Consider the following 23,288-nt stretch of genomic DNA (forward strand, 5'->3'; position numbering starts at 1 on the left):
AGCCATAGGTCTAAACAAGTAGTCTGCTGTAATCTGGTTTCTGTAAGTATTTTTGATGAAATATGACAAATTGCCACTAGGAGAAAGCTTATCTATAGGATGATCCCTAAGGTTACTATGTTGCTTGAAATGACATCAGACACCACAGACCAAAAACAAACACATACACACACACATACACAAACACATTTTATAAATATTTTCACTTTTTGGTGCAAATTTTAATTGAAACGTGAATGAAACAAAAATATAAAATTACAGTTTCTATGTGCCCTTTTTTCATAAACAAATAAATGACTCCTTTATAATTTAATTTGTCAAACACTGCTTATATCTGTAATCTAGACTCTTAGACCTAACATACTGTATATAGTTTGTCACGATTTAATTGGAATTAACATGGACAATATTGAAGTAAACACGTCCCCTTATTCGGGGCGGCGACAGCAAGAAGGTGAAAGATATAAATAAAAAGTTTTTTTTATCAATTCATCATTGTTTGTCAAGTAGTGGGTATTGTAGACTTCAATTGCTTTTTGAAGGGCTAAAATGAAGCGATATTGGTACATGTAATGTGATCTAAATTAAATTGTATGCAATGTACAAATTTAGCTTTATGCATCACGTGTACAACCCTTTGGATGTGACGAACACTCAGGGGCGGTTTCCCGGACAGGGCTTTAGCCTAATCCTAGGCTATACACATAACCTTTTGGACGGTTTTAGGAGGCTTTGGAGCAGCCATTGTACCATTGTGGTTGGCATGTGTAACAACTAGATCTGGAAAATATCAACATCAGTGCTTGTTTTCTTTAACTCATCTTTTATTGCTCTCATTCACAAGCGGTCAGAGGCCAAGCATTCTCAAACCAATTCCTTATCTCTTGTGATGTGAGTGTGAGACAGCGAGGTCTGGACATTATATTTTTTTTCCTGAACAACAACAAAGGGTTCATAAATGTACACAGGATGTACGGTCAAAGGTCATAATCATAAACCTGGCGGGGGTAATAAATTAGGGTAATTAATCACTTTTTGACACACGTTGTTTCATACTTTGTTCTATAGAGGGTATGCCTTGACATCACTTTACCACGTGGACACACCCTTGAGTGGTAAAACTAGGTTATATGGCTGGATTCAATTGGACAAACAAAAAAACAGGACTTAAACATGCAATCATTTGCTGAAAGTATAAGCAGCTGGACTGGACGGTGATCCTTGCGACTACGTTATGGCTTACAATGAAATCCAGTGTTCTTGGACACTCAAATGTTGCGCGGAATCGTGTATCCTGATTCTGTTACAATTAAATTTGCCCAGTTTTACCACTCAAGCAGGCGCTTTCCTGTTTGTTCATGTGGGAAAGTAACGACACGTGCATACTCTCTATAGGAAGCCTCCGGGCAAGCAATTTTGTAATTCTCAAAGATGTCTAGTGGCCGTCCAAACATAGGCTGGACGTCTAGGATAAAACGAGTCTAAATTTCGGCTGTGAGTGAAAATCGAATAAACGTCTAATCATAGACCAAGATTAGACTAGTTGTCAAACAGTCAACATATAATGCTTTTATTAGGAAAAAGATCACTTTCACAAGTTAGACGAATTAAGATAATAGAAAATTATGAATTATAAAAAATGTACAGAGAAAATACAATACGGAAAATTACAAAACAAAGGATGTATGAATGAAACTTTAGATGCAATAAACATATATTAAAATAAATTTAATAATTATTTAAACTATTTAATAGCGAATCAGTGTTTACACAAACATTTAAAGCTAACTACAACAGTGGCGTAGATTGATCTCCGCTTCAATGTTACATTTCACATAACAAATAACGTAGAAGAATAAAAACACATGCAAAATCGAAAACACAGATACATACTAAATCAATACTAAATTTTCCTCGTTTGGTGTAGACTGTCCGTCTCTCTCGTGCAATAACATGGCAACATTACCGCGTTACCCAAGGAGCAACTGTCTCCTATAATGTCTCAGCCACCTAGCGGTTGAGATTGTAATTGCATTTTAATAAATACAAATAATGTACATAAATGTTTTGAATAACAGCAACAATTATCTGCGTGAGAGACATATGCATGTAAACACATTTAACACATTGGTATACAAGTTCTAGTCTTAATAGTTCTAAATCAAAGCTGTAGCAAAGACGTTAGCCTCTTGTTTGATTTCTTTCTTTTTGGGATCTGATGAGTTTTCTTGACTTATTACATTTATTTTGTTAGTTTTTTGTTTTAAATGACTTTTGGCAAAAAAAATTAATAAAATGAACAAATATTTTTGTTACTCACGCCTCTTGCCTTTCTTTTTAAGTGGAATGTATGCGTGCCCCTTTTGTTTTGGGGGGCAGAGTCACAACTTGCCGCGTGCTACATTTGAAAATCAATTAAATGAGTGATAACGGTTTTATATCTGCTTTACAGCTAGTAGTTATCTTTGTTTTCAAGAGTGTAAACATGATTCATGTGGAACATTTTATAATTCGTTATGAAATCAACAAATACTGTGCACTCTTTAGATCAGCATGATAAGGTTTAGATGCTTCATAACGTAGCAGAAGTTTATAAATGTAGCCTACTTTGGGCTTAAACCATTCAGTTCTTTATAAAATTTAAATCAAAATTTAAATACCTGGAAACCTGTTTAAAAACTTCAGAACTGCAGTGATGTTATCAATTGTATTTATTGACTTCAAGGCCCGGTTTCTCAGAAAAGTCTTAAGGGTGGTCACAGACTAAAGTGAATGTTTGCGCTGTCTTGAAAGGTTATTTTTAAACCAATTCACTACAAATGATGACAGGGTACAATGACTTTGTCATGCTTATTGTTTATTGTAAAGATTATTGTATCAAAGTTTCTCATTAATTTATGACATTAGGTGATTGTTGATTAAAGCTGGCTCTCTAAAATCCAAACAAAATAAATTAGATGAGCTTGATATTATTTATATAATTGTCTGCCTTATGTATTCCTCCTGAAACTGAACCTTAGAATTCATTAGAAAACTTATATATAGACCCTATAAGCACCAAAGGGTGCTTTTGTAGGGTCCAGAAGAAAGTGGATGGAAGACAGAGAGCGTAATTCATTTATATTCACGCATTGTGCAAATTCCTTTCTCCAAAGCGATTTAAATTGCTTCATCCCGTACGTTTTTCTTACCACTGAGCTACAGGAAATTCTAGCAATTATTTTTAAATTAGAGAAACAAAAAAATCATCTTAATTCTATTAATAGTCTGATTGTAGCTTTTAAATAATCACATACATTTCCAATTATTGTGAAACTTTTTTTAAAGTCCTTTATTGTTCCAGACACTCTCCACACATTTTTTCTGATAATGATGGTTTTGCAAAATCAATATCAATGCTAAGGATTTATGTGAAACGTACAAGGCAATTAATTAGTTTTAATTACATAAGTGAAATGTCGGTTTAACCTCAGAATTCTGTTAAAAAAATATTCTTTCTTCATGTATTCTTGAATTGTATTTAGAAAGCCTTAATGGGGCACCCTTTCACCCTCTATGACTTTCTTTTTACTCCTAAACCTGACGATGCTAAAAGATGCTTACTCTGTTGGAAATTGGCGTCCTGTAAGTCTCCTAAATAACGATTATAAATTTTTAGCCCTGATTTTTGAAAACATTTCTGTTGAATTTCTCTTTATTGTCTTTGGATGTTTTGGTCCTAATTTTATTGATGAGATTCAGACCTGTATAAAAATGCCAATGCATAAATTAATTTATAATCTGGTACAACTCATAGGTTTTGTAAGGTGGTGAAAAATGTGAGAAGAACCACCAACCACCCACTGGCCCAATGGCATGGTCCAAGTGACATGGCGAAGGCATGCACATGATCTGTCTTTCTAGCGCTCTGGGTTGTTACAGTTAATGTTATTTTAACATTACATCATTTATATGACTTCAAAAGATTAAAAGGAAACCTTGTTGAATGATATTATTTGTATTTGATTATTATGCGTGATGATGAACCTGCAATTTTGGTCAATGTTTGATTATCCTGCTTTACTTACTCTAAACTATATTCACTCATCCTATTCTCATGTCGCTTAGTCTTGCGCCGGCCATTTATCTCGGACCTCACCGTCACAAACTCGCCAGTTTTGGTCATTGCCAGAGGTAAGAGACCAGTAATATTTAGGTGGGTGCCCCGTGCAACTCACTGCTAAACGCACCTTCTTTGGTTATTAACACTTTATCACAAGCAACAATCATTTTCAGCCAGAGGTCATGACCACTCCACGGCATTAAATAGACCAATCTTACCTTCTCTAATGGCAGCTTTATATAATCATGCCATGGTTTCCCATGTACACTTAACTGGAATATTACTGTAATCAGAGTCTGAGACAGATAACCCTTGTGTTGTTAACGGAAATTCACATTAACAGCCTCTAAGTACACTTAATCTAATGCCAAGTTGTTAGCCGGATCTCTTTAATTCTCAGCAGGTGTGTCTTTGTCACCTAGACAGGATTCTAGTCCGTTACTAACCTGAGTGGGTGTTTGGGGTAACAAGGATGTAACGGGATACAATATAACTCTTTTACTGAATACATAAAATAAGAACGTGTCTATAAATTCAGAATAGTGCGGAACAATTTCAAACAATGACAATTTATTAGTCAGGTAAATGTTTCCTGCCAATTACAATTCAACTCAATGGAGAGAATTCGAAAACAAAACATCAAATCCTCAGAGATTAGTCTACGAGTCTAAGACGCATACCTGACAATAGAAAAAGATGCGATCTGAAAAAACACAGTACTGTGTGTCTGAAGGCTCACACACAGCACCATGATGTTCATCATAGTAAGAATTCCCAAGAACATTTAAGCTTCCCTTAAATATCCAGACCAGAATACCCTTCATCCACACAACAACAATTTACATTGTGAAGGACTCTGTCCTGGATCTGATCAGGCCACAAATGGGCATTTGCATGAAGACACAACCTCAACAGTGAGCAGAATATCTTAAAGCCTCACACCTATGTTATGATCTGCTCTACTGCTGTGGATATGAGACCCTTGTACCAATCGCACTGAGACATTTCAAATGATAACAAATATGAATATGAAGATTCTTTGTTCATATAAGATATGGTATTTGTCAAATCCAGTTCATGGGTGAGCTTTGAATTGCTCTGAATTCAGTTGGAGAGAGATGAGAGGGGGAGAAAAGAACAGATGTAGGTGTGAGGTGTGAGTAAGGTGTGAGTTGGTAATCTTCATTCATTGTTATATGCTGCCTGAGATGGAGATGCGAACTCTGTGGGGAGTTCATTGTATTGGATGAAGTTCTGCGTTTCCCGGGATATGGTGCCCTTTTGGTGCGGACACCTTGGCACCAGCCTTAGAGGTTCAATGTTCATAAAACATGTTAAAAATAAATTAATAATTACATTAATAAATAATGTAGATTATAAATAGTATGTTTTGCCATAATGAAAGTGTTAACAGTTACAAATGTCAGGTCAAGACAGTCTTTATTTTATTTTTTACGTAGTAATGTAGTATTTACGTTAAGTGAAATCAAGAAAATCAGTCTCTATATTATTTTTTAATAAAAACATGTTTTTTTCAGGAAATAGTCTTCAAGTTCAATTTAAAATGTCAGGAGATACACTGTTGGCATTACTGTTAAAAATCCAATAAAGTAAGTTTTGATTTTCATTTTTATGTCGAGGCATTGGGGGTGTTGTTGGTAGCTGCTGAATGTAATGTAATCTAATAATCTAATTTAGTTGCTTTAAAAATCAAGTTATCTGTACAGTAACTAAGTTACTTTTTAGAGGTATAATCGGTAATCAGTAATCAGATTACTTTTTTAAAGTAACTGTGGCAACACTGCTCTTACCACTGAGCTACAGGAAAACATTGGTCCCTATACTAAAGTGTTACCAATTATTCTTTGTGCAAAGTAGAGAACTATGGAAGCACATTTCCGCCAGGGTTGGGATTTTATTTAAAAGTCATTATTATGACTTGAAATTTCGATTTAGTAACTCTTAATAATGACTAAGTATCTCAAAATAATGAGATAGTTATTATTATGAGAAAGTTTCTCATTATTTTGATGAGACATTCACATTGCTTGTATTAAATAGTTGACTCATTTGTTAATATCAGCTGGGCTGTTTTATTTAAAATATCCATAATTGACTTTAAAAGCTCATCTTTCTCTTGGTCTATCTGCAGCGACCGGCAAAAAACAGCAACTCATTCAAATGACCGTACAAAACAGAGTTTACAAATTCTGTCACTATTACTGACTGCCTGGGCATATTAAAATTAACGTTCGAGCTAAAACGTACATCCCATGATAACGTTATAATGCGTATTTTCCATTACTATCGATTATCGTCTGGTATCTGTCTATTGAAATCGACATCGGGATGTTTGCGAGACATCAGCGATATACGAAAACATCGTCACAAGAAAAAACAAGAATGATTTTGTCTATCCATTGGTTAAAGACAGACTAGAATTCCATTCATACTTATGAACCTTAATGAATAAAAACAGAATAATACTGAATAACAAGGAATAAATATTTTAAGAAAAATCTAATTAATTTGAGGGTAATGAAGGCGTTTTCATCTGAGTGCGTTAATTGAATAACCAGAAAGCAAATACTTGGAAACGTACAATTTAAAGTAATAACAACATCAAGAAACGCATAAATAAATTGAATGTGACATTTTGAAGCAGCAAGAGAACACAATTTTTGCTTATTTGGATCCCCATTGGCCACTACCAAGTGCGTTGGCTACTCTTCCTGGGGTCCCAGCAAGTTAAACAACAGCTATTATTTTCATCAAATACTCTTATAATATAAAATTCTTCTACTTGTCAAAACCAAAGTTTATTTATAGTTGTTTGTTTACACACACAGCATAAGGAATACATGTCATAATAATCTACATTGTTTCAATGTCACTGGAATCTCTTATGATTATGAACTGTGATTTAACCATGTTTTTTGGCAGATTAAGATTAGTGTTATATTTTGTTCTTAAAACGTCTGACATGTGTCTTCTGTCCTCTGGAAAATCGTAAGAACATAGCAAACCTTTGTGGACATTTGAATGTTATTTCCGAAATGTCTGACTACCTGTAGTGACTTCCAGGATTTTGGTGAAGAAAACAATTTTTGATTATGAGAAAGTAATAGCAAGAATAACTCAAATTGTTTCTGACAATTAATTAAACATTTTTATAGTAAAATCATGCAGAAATGCAAGACATGTTAGACTATGGTACATTTTCATGAGGGGTGAGGTTTTCCCTACAAACAATTTTTCAGTGTGAATTTTTTGGTGCTTGTTGATTTAGTCTTGATTACTACGAGTTGTCCTGTTGTTTGTCAGAACAGTCATTCTGCAAGAGCGTACAAACATAAAAGTAAACGCCACAACCGGCTGTGTCCAGTGAGTATAAAGAGTTTTCTCTGAAGTTAAAAGGAGAAAACACTGAGCAATGTGACAGATGAATTTTCATCAAATTGTTAAAATAAACCAACATTCATTTTCTCACAAGTTTTCAAACAGGCCAAAATCAGTCCACAAGTAAGACTTTAAATTTGCATGCTTACAAGCTTCATCTTTAGATGTGATGCAGAAATAAACTTTGAGCAGCTCTGATCAGAGTGAAAACCCTGCTGATATCTGAGAATAGATTCTTGTCTAAATCTCTTTCTACACTGATGGCATGTCTATGGTTTAATTTCTGCGTGAGATCTCATCTATGACTGAATCCTAAATTTACATGTCAAACTCTTTCCACATCCATTGCATGTGAAGGGTCTCCAGAGTGAATTATCATTTGCTGCTGAAGATTACTTGTACTTTTAAAAGTATTCACATATTTCCACCACCTCCGTCGCTTTGAACCGCCAGACTGACAAGCAGGTCTGTGAACGGTGCCGCAATGGACTGGACAAAAATAAAGGAATGGACAAAAGACTAAGCTCAGTTGATCTGAGGTACCGAGCAGGAGAGTAGGAGGAGAGCAGGTCAGACAGATATGGAGGCGCAAGACCTTTTAATGCCTTAAATGTTAGAAGTATCTTAAAGTGAATATGTGATCCCACAGGTAGCCAGTGAAGATCATGCAGTAGAGGAGTAATGGGAGCAGAACCCCTGGTGGAGGTGAGAACTCTTGCTGCTGAGTTTTGAACATACTATAACCTTGCTACGATTATCTAGGCAGACCAAGAAATAGAGCATTGCAATTATCTAGACACGATGTGATTAATGCATGAATAAGATTTCAGCATCAGCTAGAGTGAGAGAAGATCGAAGACGTGCAACATTCGGAAGATGGAAAAACAGTTCTTAACGACAGAAGAAATATGAAAGGCAAAAGATAGAGATAAAGACATCAAGATTACGGACAGATGAAGCAGGTTGAACATGAAGCCTGTCAATTTCAAAGGACAGGTCCATACTTTTGACAGAGGTAGTAGAGCCAATCATCAATATTTCAGTTTTTATTACAAAATGCTTGATATCCCTGAAGCATGCAATAAGTGAGTCAGGCAGGGATAGGCTATCAGTGCTGGTGGTAAAGTAGATTTGAATGTCATCACCAAAGCAATGGAATTGAAGTCCAAGCATGCGTATGATGTGGAGAAATATAAATGATAAACATTAGTGGACCCAGAACTGCTCCTTGAGGTACACCCTGTAAAACCAGCGCAGTTGCAGATTTAGTAAAGAAGAAGCGCAGTTTTAGTGCTATGTGATGAGCAAAATTATGACTGAAAATATTAAAGCGGCCATTAGCATTTAAGTAAGATCTCAATTGTGAAGCCCCACTTTTCAAATATTTTACTTAAGAATGGTCAATTTGAGGTTTGCCTTTTATTGTACATATTTAGATGATCAAGGTTTTTTAAAAATGGGGGACACTGCAGTCATTTTTATTTCTGCATGTGAGTTCTCATGTGTCTATAAAGGTGACTTTTATTGTTAAAAGTCTTTCCACACTGATCACATGCGTGAGGTTTCTCTCCGGTGTGAGTTCTCATGTGTGACCGAAGGTTTCCTGTATGTGTAAAAGTCTTTCCACACTGTAGACATGCGTGAGGTTTCTCTCCGGTGTGAATTCTGATGTGAATCTTAAGGCTTTGTGTTTGTGTAAAAGTCTTTCCACACTGTAGACATGCATGAGGTTTCTCTCCGGTGTGAATTCTCATGTGAATCTTAAGGTCACTCGTATTTGTAAAACTCTTTCCACACTGTAGACATGCGTGAGGTTTCTCTCCGGTGTGAGTTCTCATGTGTGACTGAAGGTTTCCTGTTTGTGTAAAAGTCTTTCCACACTGTAGACATGCGTGAGGTCTCTCTCCAGTGTGAATTCTCATGTGTATCGTCAGGCTTCCTGAATGTGTAAAACTCTTTCCACACTGTAGGCATGCGTGAGGTTTCTCTCCAGTGTGAATTCTCATGTGAATCTTAAGGCTTTGTGTTTGTGTAAAAGTCTTTCCACACTGTAGACATGCGTGAGGTTTCTCTCCGGTGTGAATTCTCATGTGAATCTTAAGGTCACTCGTATTTGTAAAAGTCTTTCCACACTGTAGACATGCGTGAGGTTTCTCTCCAGTGTGAATTCTCATGTGTGTCTTAAGTTTTCCAGTATGTATAAAAGTCTTTCCACACTGTAGACATGCGTGCTGCTTTTTGTCGCCTATTCTGAGAGCTCCTTCCAGATTATAATGTTTTTCTTCAGCATCTTTCACTTCATCTTGACTGTCCTTGTTCACTTCAATCATATCTGAAATTAACAAAACTATCTGTAAAACTCATTTTCAATTGTACTAAAAAACACCACAAGTTGTATGCATACGTGTGCGATTTGCTAATCCTGTCGCGTTTATTTGATTCACATTTATAATACTTCCGCCCATTGACTCTGTCCCAGGCTGTCGATGGGACAACCGTTCTGGACTTTGACAGAATGTCCTACTGATCAGTCCACCCCTGGACAAGATCATAGTTTCATTTTCAAGGAACATAGTCATTTAGTTCACAGAGTATTGCTTTGGATAAAAGTGTTTGCCATATATGATGACCTTAGAACCTTAGAAGATGATAATTACTCTGTTTAATTTACAACATAAAATGCCCTCAGACAGTACAGTAATTTGATTTTCAGTGGAAAAAGCAGTAAAGTATTAAATTATTGTATGTGCAAGCCAGAGAACAAATGTATATTATTATAACACGGTCAGTTCTGGTCCTTGATTCTGATTGGTTGAGCGGAGATCTAAGCCGTTATAAAATACCCCGATATATAACGGCTGACCGCATTACCTATAATCACTGCGCCACTCTTGCTACGTACAGCGAAATAATTGTCAAAATGTCCGATTTTGTATGACATGACAGACAAATTAGACCAACAACAAAGACGACACGGAGAAATTAATGAAAGCGAAATTGAAGACATCGAAAAGTCTAGAAATGAGGTGAATACTCATAAACAGACCATGTGGTCTGTTCGCTGTTTTCGGTCCTGGTCTGCCGAAAAATGTATGTTTATTGACTTTAAAACAATAAACAAAACTGACCTAAACCAAGCTCTTCAGTTTTATGCCGCTGTGAAAAACGGAAAGGGTGAACCTTACAGCTTTAGCAGCTATGTTGGCCTACGTGCAGGGATTAACTGGCACATAAATGATCCACCGATCAGCCGGTCCTGGTGTCTGATAAAAGATCCTGAGTTTATCACAAGCAACAACGTTTTCGTTGGAGTAGTGAAATAACTTCGCCGAGAAGGATTTGACAAATCATCCCACCATCCCGCGTTAACGGTGGCAGACTTTGAGAAAATCAAAGTCTTTCAACGCTGTCTTTCAACGAATGCACAATTAATGGCGATATCCAGATTAATCTTAATAAACACATTTAAGCATGCTTCCAAACATATTTGATCCACACTTAAACACAAATGTTTATGTATAAAAATAGATACATGTTAATGTTAATAGATAAACACCACAGTCTTTAAGCTTACTTTTCATTGTGTTCTTTGCTGCATCTGCGTTGCTTCGCAACCGCACTGTTGTAGCCACACCTGTTCCTGAGGAACTACTTTGTTTGGTGGAAGAATATATTTCATTAAAATAATTACATAAAATTTTCTGTGTTTTACTTCAAGAAACCTTACTAAGCATATGGATCAACCGTTTTATAAAAGCAATAAACCCCGCGAAGCCGTGGGTTACAGTGCATTTTATAACAACTAAGGGGGTTTATAACAACGCCCCTTAGCTGTTATAAAATGCACTGTAACCCACGGCTTCTTGGGGCTTATTGCTTTATTATATTCATTTCTGTATTACCAATGTTTCAGTGGTTTCGAGAATAAATCAAGTATGAATCAGGGCTCAATGTTAAAGATTTTCAGGTACAAAATTAAAAGTCATCAAATGTGAAGTAACAGTGTATAATATTCACTCTATAAATTGAATATAGATCAATCCTTATTTGAGTTACACCAGTCAAGAGCATCAAGTGAAGATTTTCTTTGTCTTTTGTTGTTTTATGAACATTTAAAACTGTATTTAGACTGTGATTTGTTAAGCTGCTGTCACTTTAAAAGAACTAAGTACAGTACAGCAGAAACTATGCTGCAAAAAATTGGCGGGTAAAACAATATATGACAACTAAAACCAACAGACGGTGTCTCATGTAGTCAAGAAAAGAACATATTCATGTTATTATTCACCATGACTATTAAAAAGCAACAGACTGATGAAAATGAGAAACAAAAGGTCAAAATGTTGTGCTGTACAACTTAAAGCAGGATGTGTGATCTGGTCAATCTACTGCTACATGATTAATGCAATTCTACTGAATCTATACCAGATCATATACTATACAAAGTTATGATCATTCATGTATTTTACTGCATTTATTTATAGTGCTAAACTTCTGCTTCAATGGTCTACCAATAACCACACAATTCATTAAACTAGATTCTATCTAGAAAATAATAACAAATAAAATCAGAAACCAACCTCTGTGTTCTTCAGTCCCTCAGTTTGTGTTCTGTGTAGTTCTGGATCTCTCGTGTTCTCAAGCTTCTCTTCCAGTAACACTAACAACAGTGTGAAGATTTCAGTTCTTACACCTGAAGTGATTCTTCTGCTTGTTGGTTTCTGGTATTTATTGGTGGATTGATGTAGGAGGAGCTTCACTGAAGGTGTCAATCACTGTTTGTGTGAACTGGAGATGTTAGAGAGACATTGTCAGTAACTCAAATCACCATTATTTAACATCTCTAAAAAACTATTGACAAAGGTGATATACTAGTGTTCATTAGAGTGTTCATTTCTCATTTTAATTCTCATTATTTTCAGACTACATAGATCGACTGAATGTGGGGGGTGTGAATCTTTAGGCAGACAAATTTAAGTATTGATTTATCTGTGTCGTTGTCCGAAATCGCATACCCCTGAATAAATAGGTACTCAATTTGAGAAGGTATGTCCTCAACGGGCTAAATGGGTTTGTACTGTTTTCCGTGAATGGGTGTAGTATGAATGCGATAGGCCTTTCTCCCTCATATTGATGATCTTCTTTTCTTTTATAATGGCGGGCAGCAAATTACGTTTCTGGTGCATATCCGTCAAAAATACTGTACTGGAGTGACATTGGCCAATTCCATGAGTATTCCAAGCATTTACAACATTTTTGTAATGCTTTCTGTAACCCTTGTTAAATAAATGTTCATATTGTTTATAAGATTGCTCCACTAAAATATTATGCCCATCTATATGTCGTAAATTTTTCATAAATAAATGTTGTTCTGAAATTTGTTTAAGAAATGAGCAACAAGCAGTCGGAGCAGTGCATTTTAGGCTCCGCCCTTCTTGTTTACTGATAGCGCTGCACAGTTAGAAAAACAGACGCAGAGTGACCGAGAGACATGTTCTAATGTGAGGGTGTTAAAATGAAAGATATAATGCAAACTCCATATATACTAAGTGACTCTGATTATCATATCAAGATTTTTGGATCATCAGGTATTAATCGGGAAATCTAAAACTGATTTTTTGACTCGGCCGGACCGCATGGTGTATCGCATTGTTCTCAGTGGCTGACGCCATTTTGGTTATACGTGCCTGTAAAGGAAAAACAGTTTATCAGACACTTTAATGCACAAAAATCATAATATACTCTGAATAACTTTTGAACTTCAAGCAAACCCTAAAAAACAAATATGATTTTTACAATAGTCTAAGAATAATATTTGTATTAAAATCATAGATCATTTTCCTAAAGGGACGACCTTAATGTGTTCATATTGTTGTTTATGTTTAAATATTTTATCATCAAATTTTACACTGAATCTTCCAGATATTCCCACTTCATAAGAAATCATCTTACTGTGGCAAATTTCCATTTTAATTATCCATAGAAATCTCTTGTCTAATATCTTCTCAATCTTCTAATTTTCAAAGAACAAGAAATAATAGTCAGTTTTACACATATGAACACACAAAGGAGCATGGTGAGGAAGATAAAACAACGAAAAGATAAAAATGGTAAAATATATATTTTGTTAATATTTACCAAGAATCAAAATCAGGGTTTTGATGTTTGTCCTGAAAGGTTTGTTTCATTAGTGACATTAGACTAACAGTAAAAACACATCCATTAGTGTTAATAGATCAATCAGTCTTATGATGATGATCATGAGTGTTTTCTTTTGTTTCAGTATAACAGACACATCAGTGTTAACAGCTGTCATTATTCAGACTGATAGTTCACAATTTTCACCTTCTTCATTATGCTGATATCTTAAAATCAAATGTAAATTTCCTTACAAAACCAAAGCTCGTGGTTTAAATACGCTTGGGAACATGTAGAATTTGATATCGAGATCAATTTTGATATAAAAAATTTGATATAAGATCAAGACTTCGGTAATTTCAAACAATACATACCTGAGGGCCTTTTTCTAACAAAGTCCTTTAGAAGTTATTGAATTATTTAACTGAGTTGCTGAGTTGTAAAAGACATATTTTGGTTATTGGTCTTTCCAGGTGGCTGCTTTTACATGACGTACAAATCCTCTTTTGACTAAATAAAACCAGGAACATCTTGGCACTAGAAGGAACTCTGTCAACCATCATGACAGTGAAAATGGCTGGCCTGGAACCTCAGGGTTTCAAATGTGAGCCGTCAACCCCTGTGCTGAAGGCCTCAAAACCTGCTACCAACACCTACAATAAACAACACTGACTATTATCTCTCACACGCACACACTAAGAAATGCTGAATTGAATTAATATATTTTTTATTGTACAATTTATGTTTTACATTTTTTAGATGAGATTCATTTGGTGATTATTTTGAGTTTTTGGTGTATTTCATTGATCTACCGTAAGTCACAGAATGTTGGAAAAAATGCCTTTGTGTCCCACAGCAATTTAACATGATAAGTAATGTTTAATCGATTGCAGAATGTTGATCATTTTAAAGTTTAAAGTTTTGATTCTTCTAAACGAGTTGGCCGCAGAAATCACACAACCAAAATAATTTGATTATAAGTAAACCTTAATAAATGCAATGAAAACATATAATGTCATTTATGTGACAAATATAATAAAATAAACGTTAATGATTACGATATTACGCATCCATTTCTAAAGTTGTTCATATGTAAATAATTAACGTTAAATGTGTCAATATGTCAGTATTATGAGTTTAGATGGTGTAAATACGTTGCTAAATACACGTTTTTTAGAACCACATTTCAGATCACGTTGACATGGCAAAAAATTGATCACCCATTCTGCTTTGAGTTGTAGGGCACTGCATTTTGACCTTTAATTCCACATTTTTTATTGTCTTATTGAAAAAAATAACATGCATATGTTCTTTTACTTGACTACATGAGCTGCAGTGTGTTGCCTTTTAGTTGTCATACATTATTTTACAGTTTATGGTGTACCGCTCTCGTACTATTAAAATGACAGCAGCCTAATAAATCACAGTCTGTTATTAATGTTAATTAAACAACAAAAGACAAAGAAACATATCACTCAATATTCCTGTAACTCTAATAAGGAATGATATATATTCATTTTATACAGTGAAGACTATGCAGTGTTATTTCACATCTGATGACTTTTAATTTTGAACCTGAAAATCTTTAACATTGAGCCTTGATTTATCAGTGGTTTAGAGTGAATGAATCATGTCAGTAAGAATTTTACTTATAAAACATATAATTCGGTAAAAAAATGATTATCATAAACATTTGTTTGCTCACTGACTTGCACAAGGAATAATTTATCACTTTATTACTTTATTTTTTATTTTTATGTTGTTATTCAAATGGAGTACAATAATCTTCTCTTGTGAGGTGGTTATCATGTACGGCAAACTCTTTTATCCAAGGCAATACTCACTGCCCTGAATGACTGTGTTCCCTGAATATGAAACTATGATCTTGTCTTCTGCTGTTGTTTTGTACAACTTCAGATATGATGGAAGTGAATAAGGACAGTCAAGATAAAAAAAAGATGCTGATGAGAAACATCAACATGCACAAAAAATTCAGAAAGTTTCACTGAAAGAAGCTCTGAGAACTGGAGACAAAAACAGTGAAAAGCTGCACATGAGAATTGACATTGGCCTAGAACCTCACGCATATCTACAGTGTGGAAAGACCACGACGTGTAAAAGTAACCTAAACAGACACATGAGAATTCACTGGAGAAAACATTTCACATGTCTAAAGTGTAGGAAGTCGTTTGCAGTGGAGAAAACACAAGCTAACACTAACTCTTCTACACTTAAAAAAAAATGTTTTTTGGGTGTGACGAGTTGGCCTGCACCCAATCAGCGTCGCCATGGTTACGGAGAAAATCAGTGCCAACTCCGGTCGATCGTCAGCATCTGAGGCGGATATCCGGAGGATATAAGACCCAGGAAGAGAGGAGAAAGGGTGAGACATATCTCCATAAGGTTGAGAATAGTGCAGCTGACACTATTTCTCTCTCTTTTCCCTTTCAAGAGTCAAGCACGTGACGATCGACAGACGGACAGAAGCAAGTCTGGACTTACCCCACGAGCACGGAAACCGAACACTGGAAGCACTTCATCACGGGATGGGAGTTTTATTCCTCACGGGCATCCTGGTGGATTTGTGGTGTTGCGGGCCTATATCTTCACGTGTGTTACAAAATAAACCACCCTCCGGGGATTGTTGTCAACACCAACCTTGGTTGTCTCGTGTCTTAAGTCCCACATTGGGGAAGTAAATTTTATGAAGAAAACTAAAGTCTTTCTACATTAAAAAAGTTAGTTGATGTGTGAACTTGAAAACGTTGGGTAAAAACTAAAGCTAAAGATAAATAAATGTAATGTTTGTAGCATTAACACTAATTACTCAAGTATTTATAACAACTTAAAAAACGTTGTAGAATTTTTTATTTCTCGTTCATATATGTTTAGCTAATGTTAGGGCCCATGTAACTGTAATTTAGAACTGTTTTGCAGCGTTCAATAATAGATATTTACATCAAGACAATGTCTTCAGGTCGTCGTATATTTCCAGACAGGTTGTTTTTTGCGAAATTTAAGTATTTGACAATGATTTTCACAAGGATTTCTTTATTTTTTTTAACTCGGACAAGTGAAAGAACAACAGCAGTGATGAGCAACAGTAACGATATATTTAGCATCACGTTTGTATCTTTTAATATGACAATTGGCTAACTTTTCTGTGTGACCTTTTATCCTCCGCGTCCTCTCGCTCCTTATTAACGTTACTTGGGTGTGCTAGGCTAGGTCATAATGTTTAACCGATTAACGTTAGCTTAGTGTGCCGTGCGCAGTAACCTGTGTTTAGGAAGAACTTATTCTTGCATGTTTCTGAACTTGACTGCACTGCCTAACTGTTATCGCTCGCATTTAAAACAAGGCAGCGACCGCCACAGCCTTTGAATGATCATCCAGTAATACATTTGAACAGGTAAGGAGCATTAAATTGTGCTTAAGTAAGCAATTAATTTAGAGGAGGCTCTGTTGTATCGTGAATAAATCATGTCTGATCGGCTTTTCCCGCTTCGCGACGTGCCTGCAACCCCATCTTTGCTTTCTCATGAAGTAAAATCACTAATTGTCATCCTTCCGCTTGAATAAATAGTCCCTGGCTGACTGCAGCAACAAATTGTTTCTTCACATACGTTTACGTTGCTGTGCATTAGTACACAATGCACATCGTTGGTTGCAGAGTTTAAAAAAAAAAAAACTAAGCCATTGACCACACCATTTAAAACGCTGGAACTAAACGTTTTAAAATAGAAAGTGTAGAGAGACATAGGCCTACTTTGAAACTTTTAGCACGGGTCACATTTACAGTCTTATCTGAATTTCTGTTATCTGTACAGATCTGCCGTGTATGGAGTGACCTGGAGTGCCCTGTACTCCCATCTGTCTGAAAGACTATTCCATAGCTAAGCTGACATGTATGGAAAAAGATCTAACACCTTTGATGGATTTTGCAATTCCAATAACTACTAAAAGGCATGTTATTCTTCATGTGGTTTAAATTCCTGCTTTACAATGTTGTATCTTTTTTTGAAACTCCATAAGAATGACAATCCAGATGGATATGCAGCAGACGTCATAAAGATCCCGTGGTTGATGGCAGCAGAGGGGAGGAGCCAGAAGTTTGTATTGTTATTGAAGGCTGCAAGGTACTTGCAAAATGTGGGAATGTAGCAAAAGCTTGCACACTTCTGATTACGTTAATTTATGCCTTGAATTTGCAGTATCCCTTGAACCTGAAATACACTTTTGAAGTTTTCCAGAAGCTTTTTATGGATCTCAATGGAGTTAGACCAAGCCCAAAAATACAGTCTCTAAAGAACAAACTGCTTGCTTAAGTTTTTCTGTACTAGCCTTGTTAATGTAGTGTAATACAATTTTGATTCAACTTGATTTTGCTGCAAAAGCCACCAGTGTTGATGCTTTTTCTTACTGTGTTCAGATTGATTTCATTGGTAACATGGTTTTGCATATCATTGGTTACACGATTGTACTATAGCCACCATTCTTGATGTTGTTTGTTTGTAATTGTTTTTTATTTATTGCATTTTATTGTTAAATTTTAACTAAATGCTGCAATGATATTTTATTAAGGATTTATTAAATACTTTTTGATACAGTTGAGTCCAATTATTGTTTTTGTTACCAGCAACAATGGAAGTATATTAATATGACTTTAATGTAATGAAATGAGGAAATTGTTTTACTTGAATATAAATAAAATTTTATAAAAAAAATTAGTTAGATTTACTAAAAAAATTATAATAATAAATTTAGATTTACATGACTAACTTATTATAACTTATCATTATAACTTATAACGGCCCTTTGTCACCGTTTCTGTTCATAATTTTTATGGACAGAATTTCTAGGCGCAGCCAGGGGCCGGAGGGCGTCGGGTTTGGGGACCACACGTTTTCATCTCTGCTCTTTGCGGATGATGTCGTCATGCTGGCCCCATCAGACCAGGACCTTCAGCATGCACTGGGACGGTTTGCAGCCGAGTGCGAAGCGGCTGGGATGAGAATCAGCACCTCCAAATCTGAGGCCATGGTTCTCAGTCGGAAAAGGGTGGCTTGCTCCCTTCAGGTATGTGGAGAGTTCCTGCCTCAAGTGGAGGAGTTCAAGTATCTGGGGGTCTTGTTCACGAGTGAGGGAAGGATGGAACGGGAGATTTACAGACGGATCGGTGCAGCTTCTGCAGTAATACGGTCGCTGTTCAGGTCTGTCGTGGTGAAGAAGGAGCTGAGCCGCAAGGCGAAGCTCTCGATTTACCGGTCAATCTACGTTCCCACTCTCACCTATGGTCATGAGCTGTGGGTCATGACCGAAAGGACAAGATCCCGGATACGGCGGCCAAAATGAGCTTTCTCCGCAGGGAGGCTGGGCGATCCCTTAGAGATAGGGTGAGAAGCTCGGTCACTCTGGAGGAGCTCAGAGTAGATCCGCTGCTCCTCCACATCGAGAGGGGCCAGCTGAGGTGGCTCGGGCATCTTTTCCAGATGCCCCCTGGACGCCTTCCCGGGAAGGTGTTCCGGGCATGTCCCACCGGGAGGAGACCCTGGGGAAGACCTAGGACACGCTGGAGGGACTATGTCTCCCGCCTTGCCTGGGAACGCCTCGGTGTCCCCCCGGAAGAGCTGGAGGAAGTGTCTAGGGAGAGGGAAGTCCGGGCATCCCTGCTTAGACTGCTGCCCCCGCGACCCGGCCCCGGATAAGCGGTAGAAAATGGATGGATGGATGGATGGAACTAACTTATTAAATAGAGTAAAAAAAATAAGTTAGATTTACTCACAATTTCAAATTAAATTTGCTAAAATAAACTGAGTAGATTTTACCTAGAATAATCAAGTAAGATTTACATAGTTATTTCACTTGTATGTAATAAGAATGTTAAGTTAGATTTATTCACGATTTCAAAATAAATTTACTTAAAAACTGAGTAGGCTCTACTTAGTTTCAGGAGTACAATTTACTTAACAAAAGTGAATGCAAAAACTTGCGATAGGTTTGTTGTGTTGTTGCTAAATCTTAGCTCTTGCGGGCACAGTTGTTTTGTCGTCCTTACCTTTCCCGTCATGGCCTTTAAACATAAAGTGCTTCCTCACATCAGACTTTAATTTAGACAGCGCTGGGGTCCTTTGGTTACCGCGAGCTTCCGCAATGATGCTTTCTTCCCTCTCCCACTTTTTATTTGAATTTATTTTGAATTTATTTTGTATCAGCATGAGTGATTGTTTCATCTTCAGGAAGATGGGCGAAATACAAATATCTTTGAACAAAAGCAAACACATCAAGAATCGATTTGGGATTTCCCGAATCGATATTGTTTTGTTAAATTTAAAATCGATTAATATCGAAGAATCGATATTTTTTACCCAGCCCTACTGTTTAATACAAACGCGTAGAAGTTTCTACCTAATGCATAGATTGAAATGTATAAATACTGCAATATGAAGCGTATGCAAGTACCTTTTATCACATGAGGATTAATGCGGACAAACGCTGTATGCGCCATCTAGTGGCTGTCCGTGGTAATCTCTAGAGGACACTGTATTTTCACATTTTGTGTTCAATTGTTTGATGAGTCATTGCTGATTACAATAACATTTAAAATATGCCTTATATAAACTATTCAAGGGGTGCCATTTGTTAATGCCATCTTATTTGCGATTAACATAAGATATTTGCACAAAGTATCAACCTATTTTATTCAATATTGTTTAGGTGACTTTTAAACTAATAAACATATGAGCTGATATTTCCAAAATTGCCAGTCAGAATTTGGTAATTACAATAGTTTGGTTGTGGGGGTGTGAATGTTTGCACAAGACAAATTTAAATATTGACTTCTCTTTAAAACACACAAACTCTCTCTCTCTATCTCCCTTTCTGTCTCAAAAGGTGTTGATCTGGCTTCATAGAAACTAGTATCTTGGTATAATCGCTTATTGTATTATTACCTCCTATTGACAAATCCCTTTGGATAAAAGCGTCTGTTAAACTCCTGAATTTAAATGTAGACAGCAAATCGATTTGATTAATTTATAATCAACAGGTTATCAATTTGATTAAAAAACTATTTGAAATGAAACAATCTCAAAAAGATTAAATATTTTCAGACTCAAAATACAAAAACAATTGAATTCAAAATAATTTCAGGTCAATTTGATGCACTCAGCATTTACAAAATTCAATAACTTTTAACGCACTTACTTGATGGGCCCCAACAACTTGGCCCCAATCTATTTTAAGTATTTCAAACAAACAAAAACAGTAAAAAATACACCTAAAACTGAGGGTTGACTAACTTTTCATATAACTGACTGTATGAGATTTAAAATTACAGAATGTTAGAGCTTGTAAAATAAAAAATCAAATTCTTTCTTTGTCTAAATCTATTCAAACACAAACATCTGTTATGTGAGGAAATTTACACAAGATATCAGCATAATGAAGAAGGTGAAAATTGGGAACTATCAGTCTGAATAATGACAGCTGTTAACACTGATGTGTCTGTTATACTGAAACAAAAGTATGTCTCTCTCGCCCACCTTCTCACGATCTGTTCCACCTATTAGGAATGATCTGCCCGCTGCTACAAGATCTGCAGATTCTGTAGACATCTTTAAGAAACACCTGAAAACACATCTCTTCCGCCAACATCTTACTGATCTGTTCTGACTCTATTTTCGTCTCTACTCATTTCTTCTCTACCCATTATAAAAAAAAAATGAATGAATGATTCTGTATACTGTGTTAGGCTATATGTGACCAGTCTTCTTTTTGATTGCACTTATGCTTTTGTTGTACTTATGCTGTCCCAATTGCTTCCATTACCTACCCCACTTGTAAGTTGCTTTTTATAAAAGCGTCTGCTAAATGACTAAATGTAAATGTAAAAGAAAACACTCATGATCATCATCAGAAGACTGACTGATCTATTAACACTAATGGTTGTGTTTTCAGTGATAGGCTAATGTCACTAATGAAACAAACCTTTCAAGACAAACATCAAAATACTGATTTGTCCCCCCAGTGGATATAAATAAAATATAAAATTAGTAATACAACTATCGTTTTTATTATTTAATTGCAAGCAACGCCAAGGTCATGGGTTCAATTCAGGGATTTCAGATCCTCAAATACGAATGGATAGTAAAACACAATATGAATCGCTTTGGATATTGATTGTGTTATTTTTAAACATGTGTTGTGTGTTAATATTTATCTCAAGTTGTGTTAAACGTAATGTAACCGGACTATTTCTGGCGACTGTCCAAGATCTGCGTTGTGTAACAGAAGACATGGAACAACCGGAACTGACGTTGATGGAGATTTTATTATGGGGCCTTTAGATGTCGCTGGATGTATTAAATGAAGTAATTTACAGAATAATAAAATGTTTCGTGTGTGATGTTTCATCTGCACAGATTGAAGTTATTTAATCAGTTAAAATCACAACGCTTTGTGTGCGCACACACATACTCAAACCGCTGTACTCGGTAATAAAACCATTAAATACAATCCATCTATTCATAAAACACTTCTTAATGCATCCATAACACTGTGAACAATAATATTACTGCATATCATTGTCTTAATCAAACTTTTCGGCCCTTTTACAGACATATAGTGAGAAAGCACCGCTAACTGCTTACCTCTCCTCAGCAGACTCAGAGCGAGCGGGCAGCGCGAGCTCACCAGAAATGACGTCACCACGCAATAGAGATGCAAAACTCTTTTCCCAGAACAGCAAAAATAAGATAAAAACAAAGTTTTAATGTTTTCGTGGACAAATTATTACTAAATAAATAAGTAAAAATTGAAAGAAAGGATGATTAGTGAAAAACATTAATATTTCGAGTCTATACTCATTTATATCCGTCACACGGTCACAGTAACACAAAAGTTTCGTGAAAGATACTGTATTGGGTTTTACACATTGATGTGTCTCATATGTTTGCTTCAATCGGTTTCCATAGACTGTCCTCACTTACATCCTATCTGAAATGGACACATTCAATGTTAAAAATGGTCAAATCAAAATGAATATTCAATATTTGTACATGTTGAATAAACATAGAGATTAGAAAAAAGTTAAGAAATAAGTTTGATCACATTTGTGCACAAATGCAGTAGCAGTGTAAGAAAATAAAGTATAAAAAAGTGTGTATATGGTAAAACAATATGTTTCTCTAAAGATAGATTCATATATGTTCATGACTTGAATGTGTCACTGAATCGGCCTCAAGTATTAAGTCAAAGTCAGACCTGCAGCTGTTTAAAATGTATAAGAACACACACAACTTTCATTTCCAAAATGATTTAACAGTAAATTATTTTTATCACTTGAAAGTAGGAAGAGCATCAACTTCAAAGGCAACATGATAACATCACATTTGTCAGACTTCTGAGCTCAACTGATGCTTTGTTAGCACTGCAAGAAATACCCGTCTCTTTGTTCACTCCCTGCAAAGCTCACGTATGAAGCACTGAATACAGAATGATCTTAATACACCTTATTGATAGTTTGTGCTTAATCTGTTTGGTACATAAATGTGACCTGTTCATAGTTTAGATGTTAAATTAAACTCACTTCAACACATAATGTGTTCAGGTTTAAAGGGAATGTGTCATTTTAACCCTTTTTATCTCA

The 23,288-nt window shown here is 35.8% G+C and overlaps 1 protein-coding gene across 4 annotated transcripts; it reads right to left on the reverse strand.

The window, feature by feature from the left end:
* Positions 1 to 6,642: 6,642 nt before the first annotated feature.
* On the reverse strand, positions 6,643 to 22,312 carry LOC130425972 (zinc finger protein 239-like). 4 transcript variants are annotated; one of them, XM_056752450.1, is made up of 4 exons: positions 22,291 to 22,312; positions 12,082 to 12,289; positions 11,076 to 11,152; positions 6,643 to 9,833 (listed from the first exon to the last, which is right to left on the reverse strand). In XM_056752450.1, exons 3-4 carry the CDS (start codon positions 11,080 to 11,082, stop codon positions 8,980 to 8,982), a joined length of 861 nt encoding a protein of 286 aa, XP_056608428.1. In that variant the 5' UTR covers positions 11,083 to 11,152; positions 12,082 to 12,289; positions 22,291 to 22,312; the 3' UTR covers positions 6,643 to 8,979. The 4 variants fall into 4 exon arrangements, with proteins under 4 accessions (XP_056608428.1, XP_056608429.1, XP_056608430.1 ...); XM_056752451.1 differs by lacking the exon at positions 22,291 to 22,312 and adding an exon at positions 14,014 to 14,949; XM_056752452.1 differs by lacking the exons at positions 11,076 to 11,152; positions 22,291 to 22,312 and having other exon boundaries at positions 12,082 to 14,949.
* Between the last annotated feature and the right edge of the window lie 976 nt (positions 22,313 to 23,288).

The sequence above is a fragment of the Triplophysa dalaica genome, chromosome 7 (assembly GCF_015846415.1).
Source record: "Triplophysa dalaica isolate WHDGS20190420 chromosome 7, ASM1584641v1, whole genome shotgun sequence".
In the NCBI taxonomy this organism is placed as follows: Eukaryota; Metazoa; Chordata; class Actinopteri; order Cypriniformes; family Nemacheilidae; genus Triplophysa; species Triplophysa dalaica.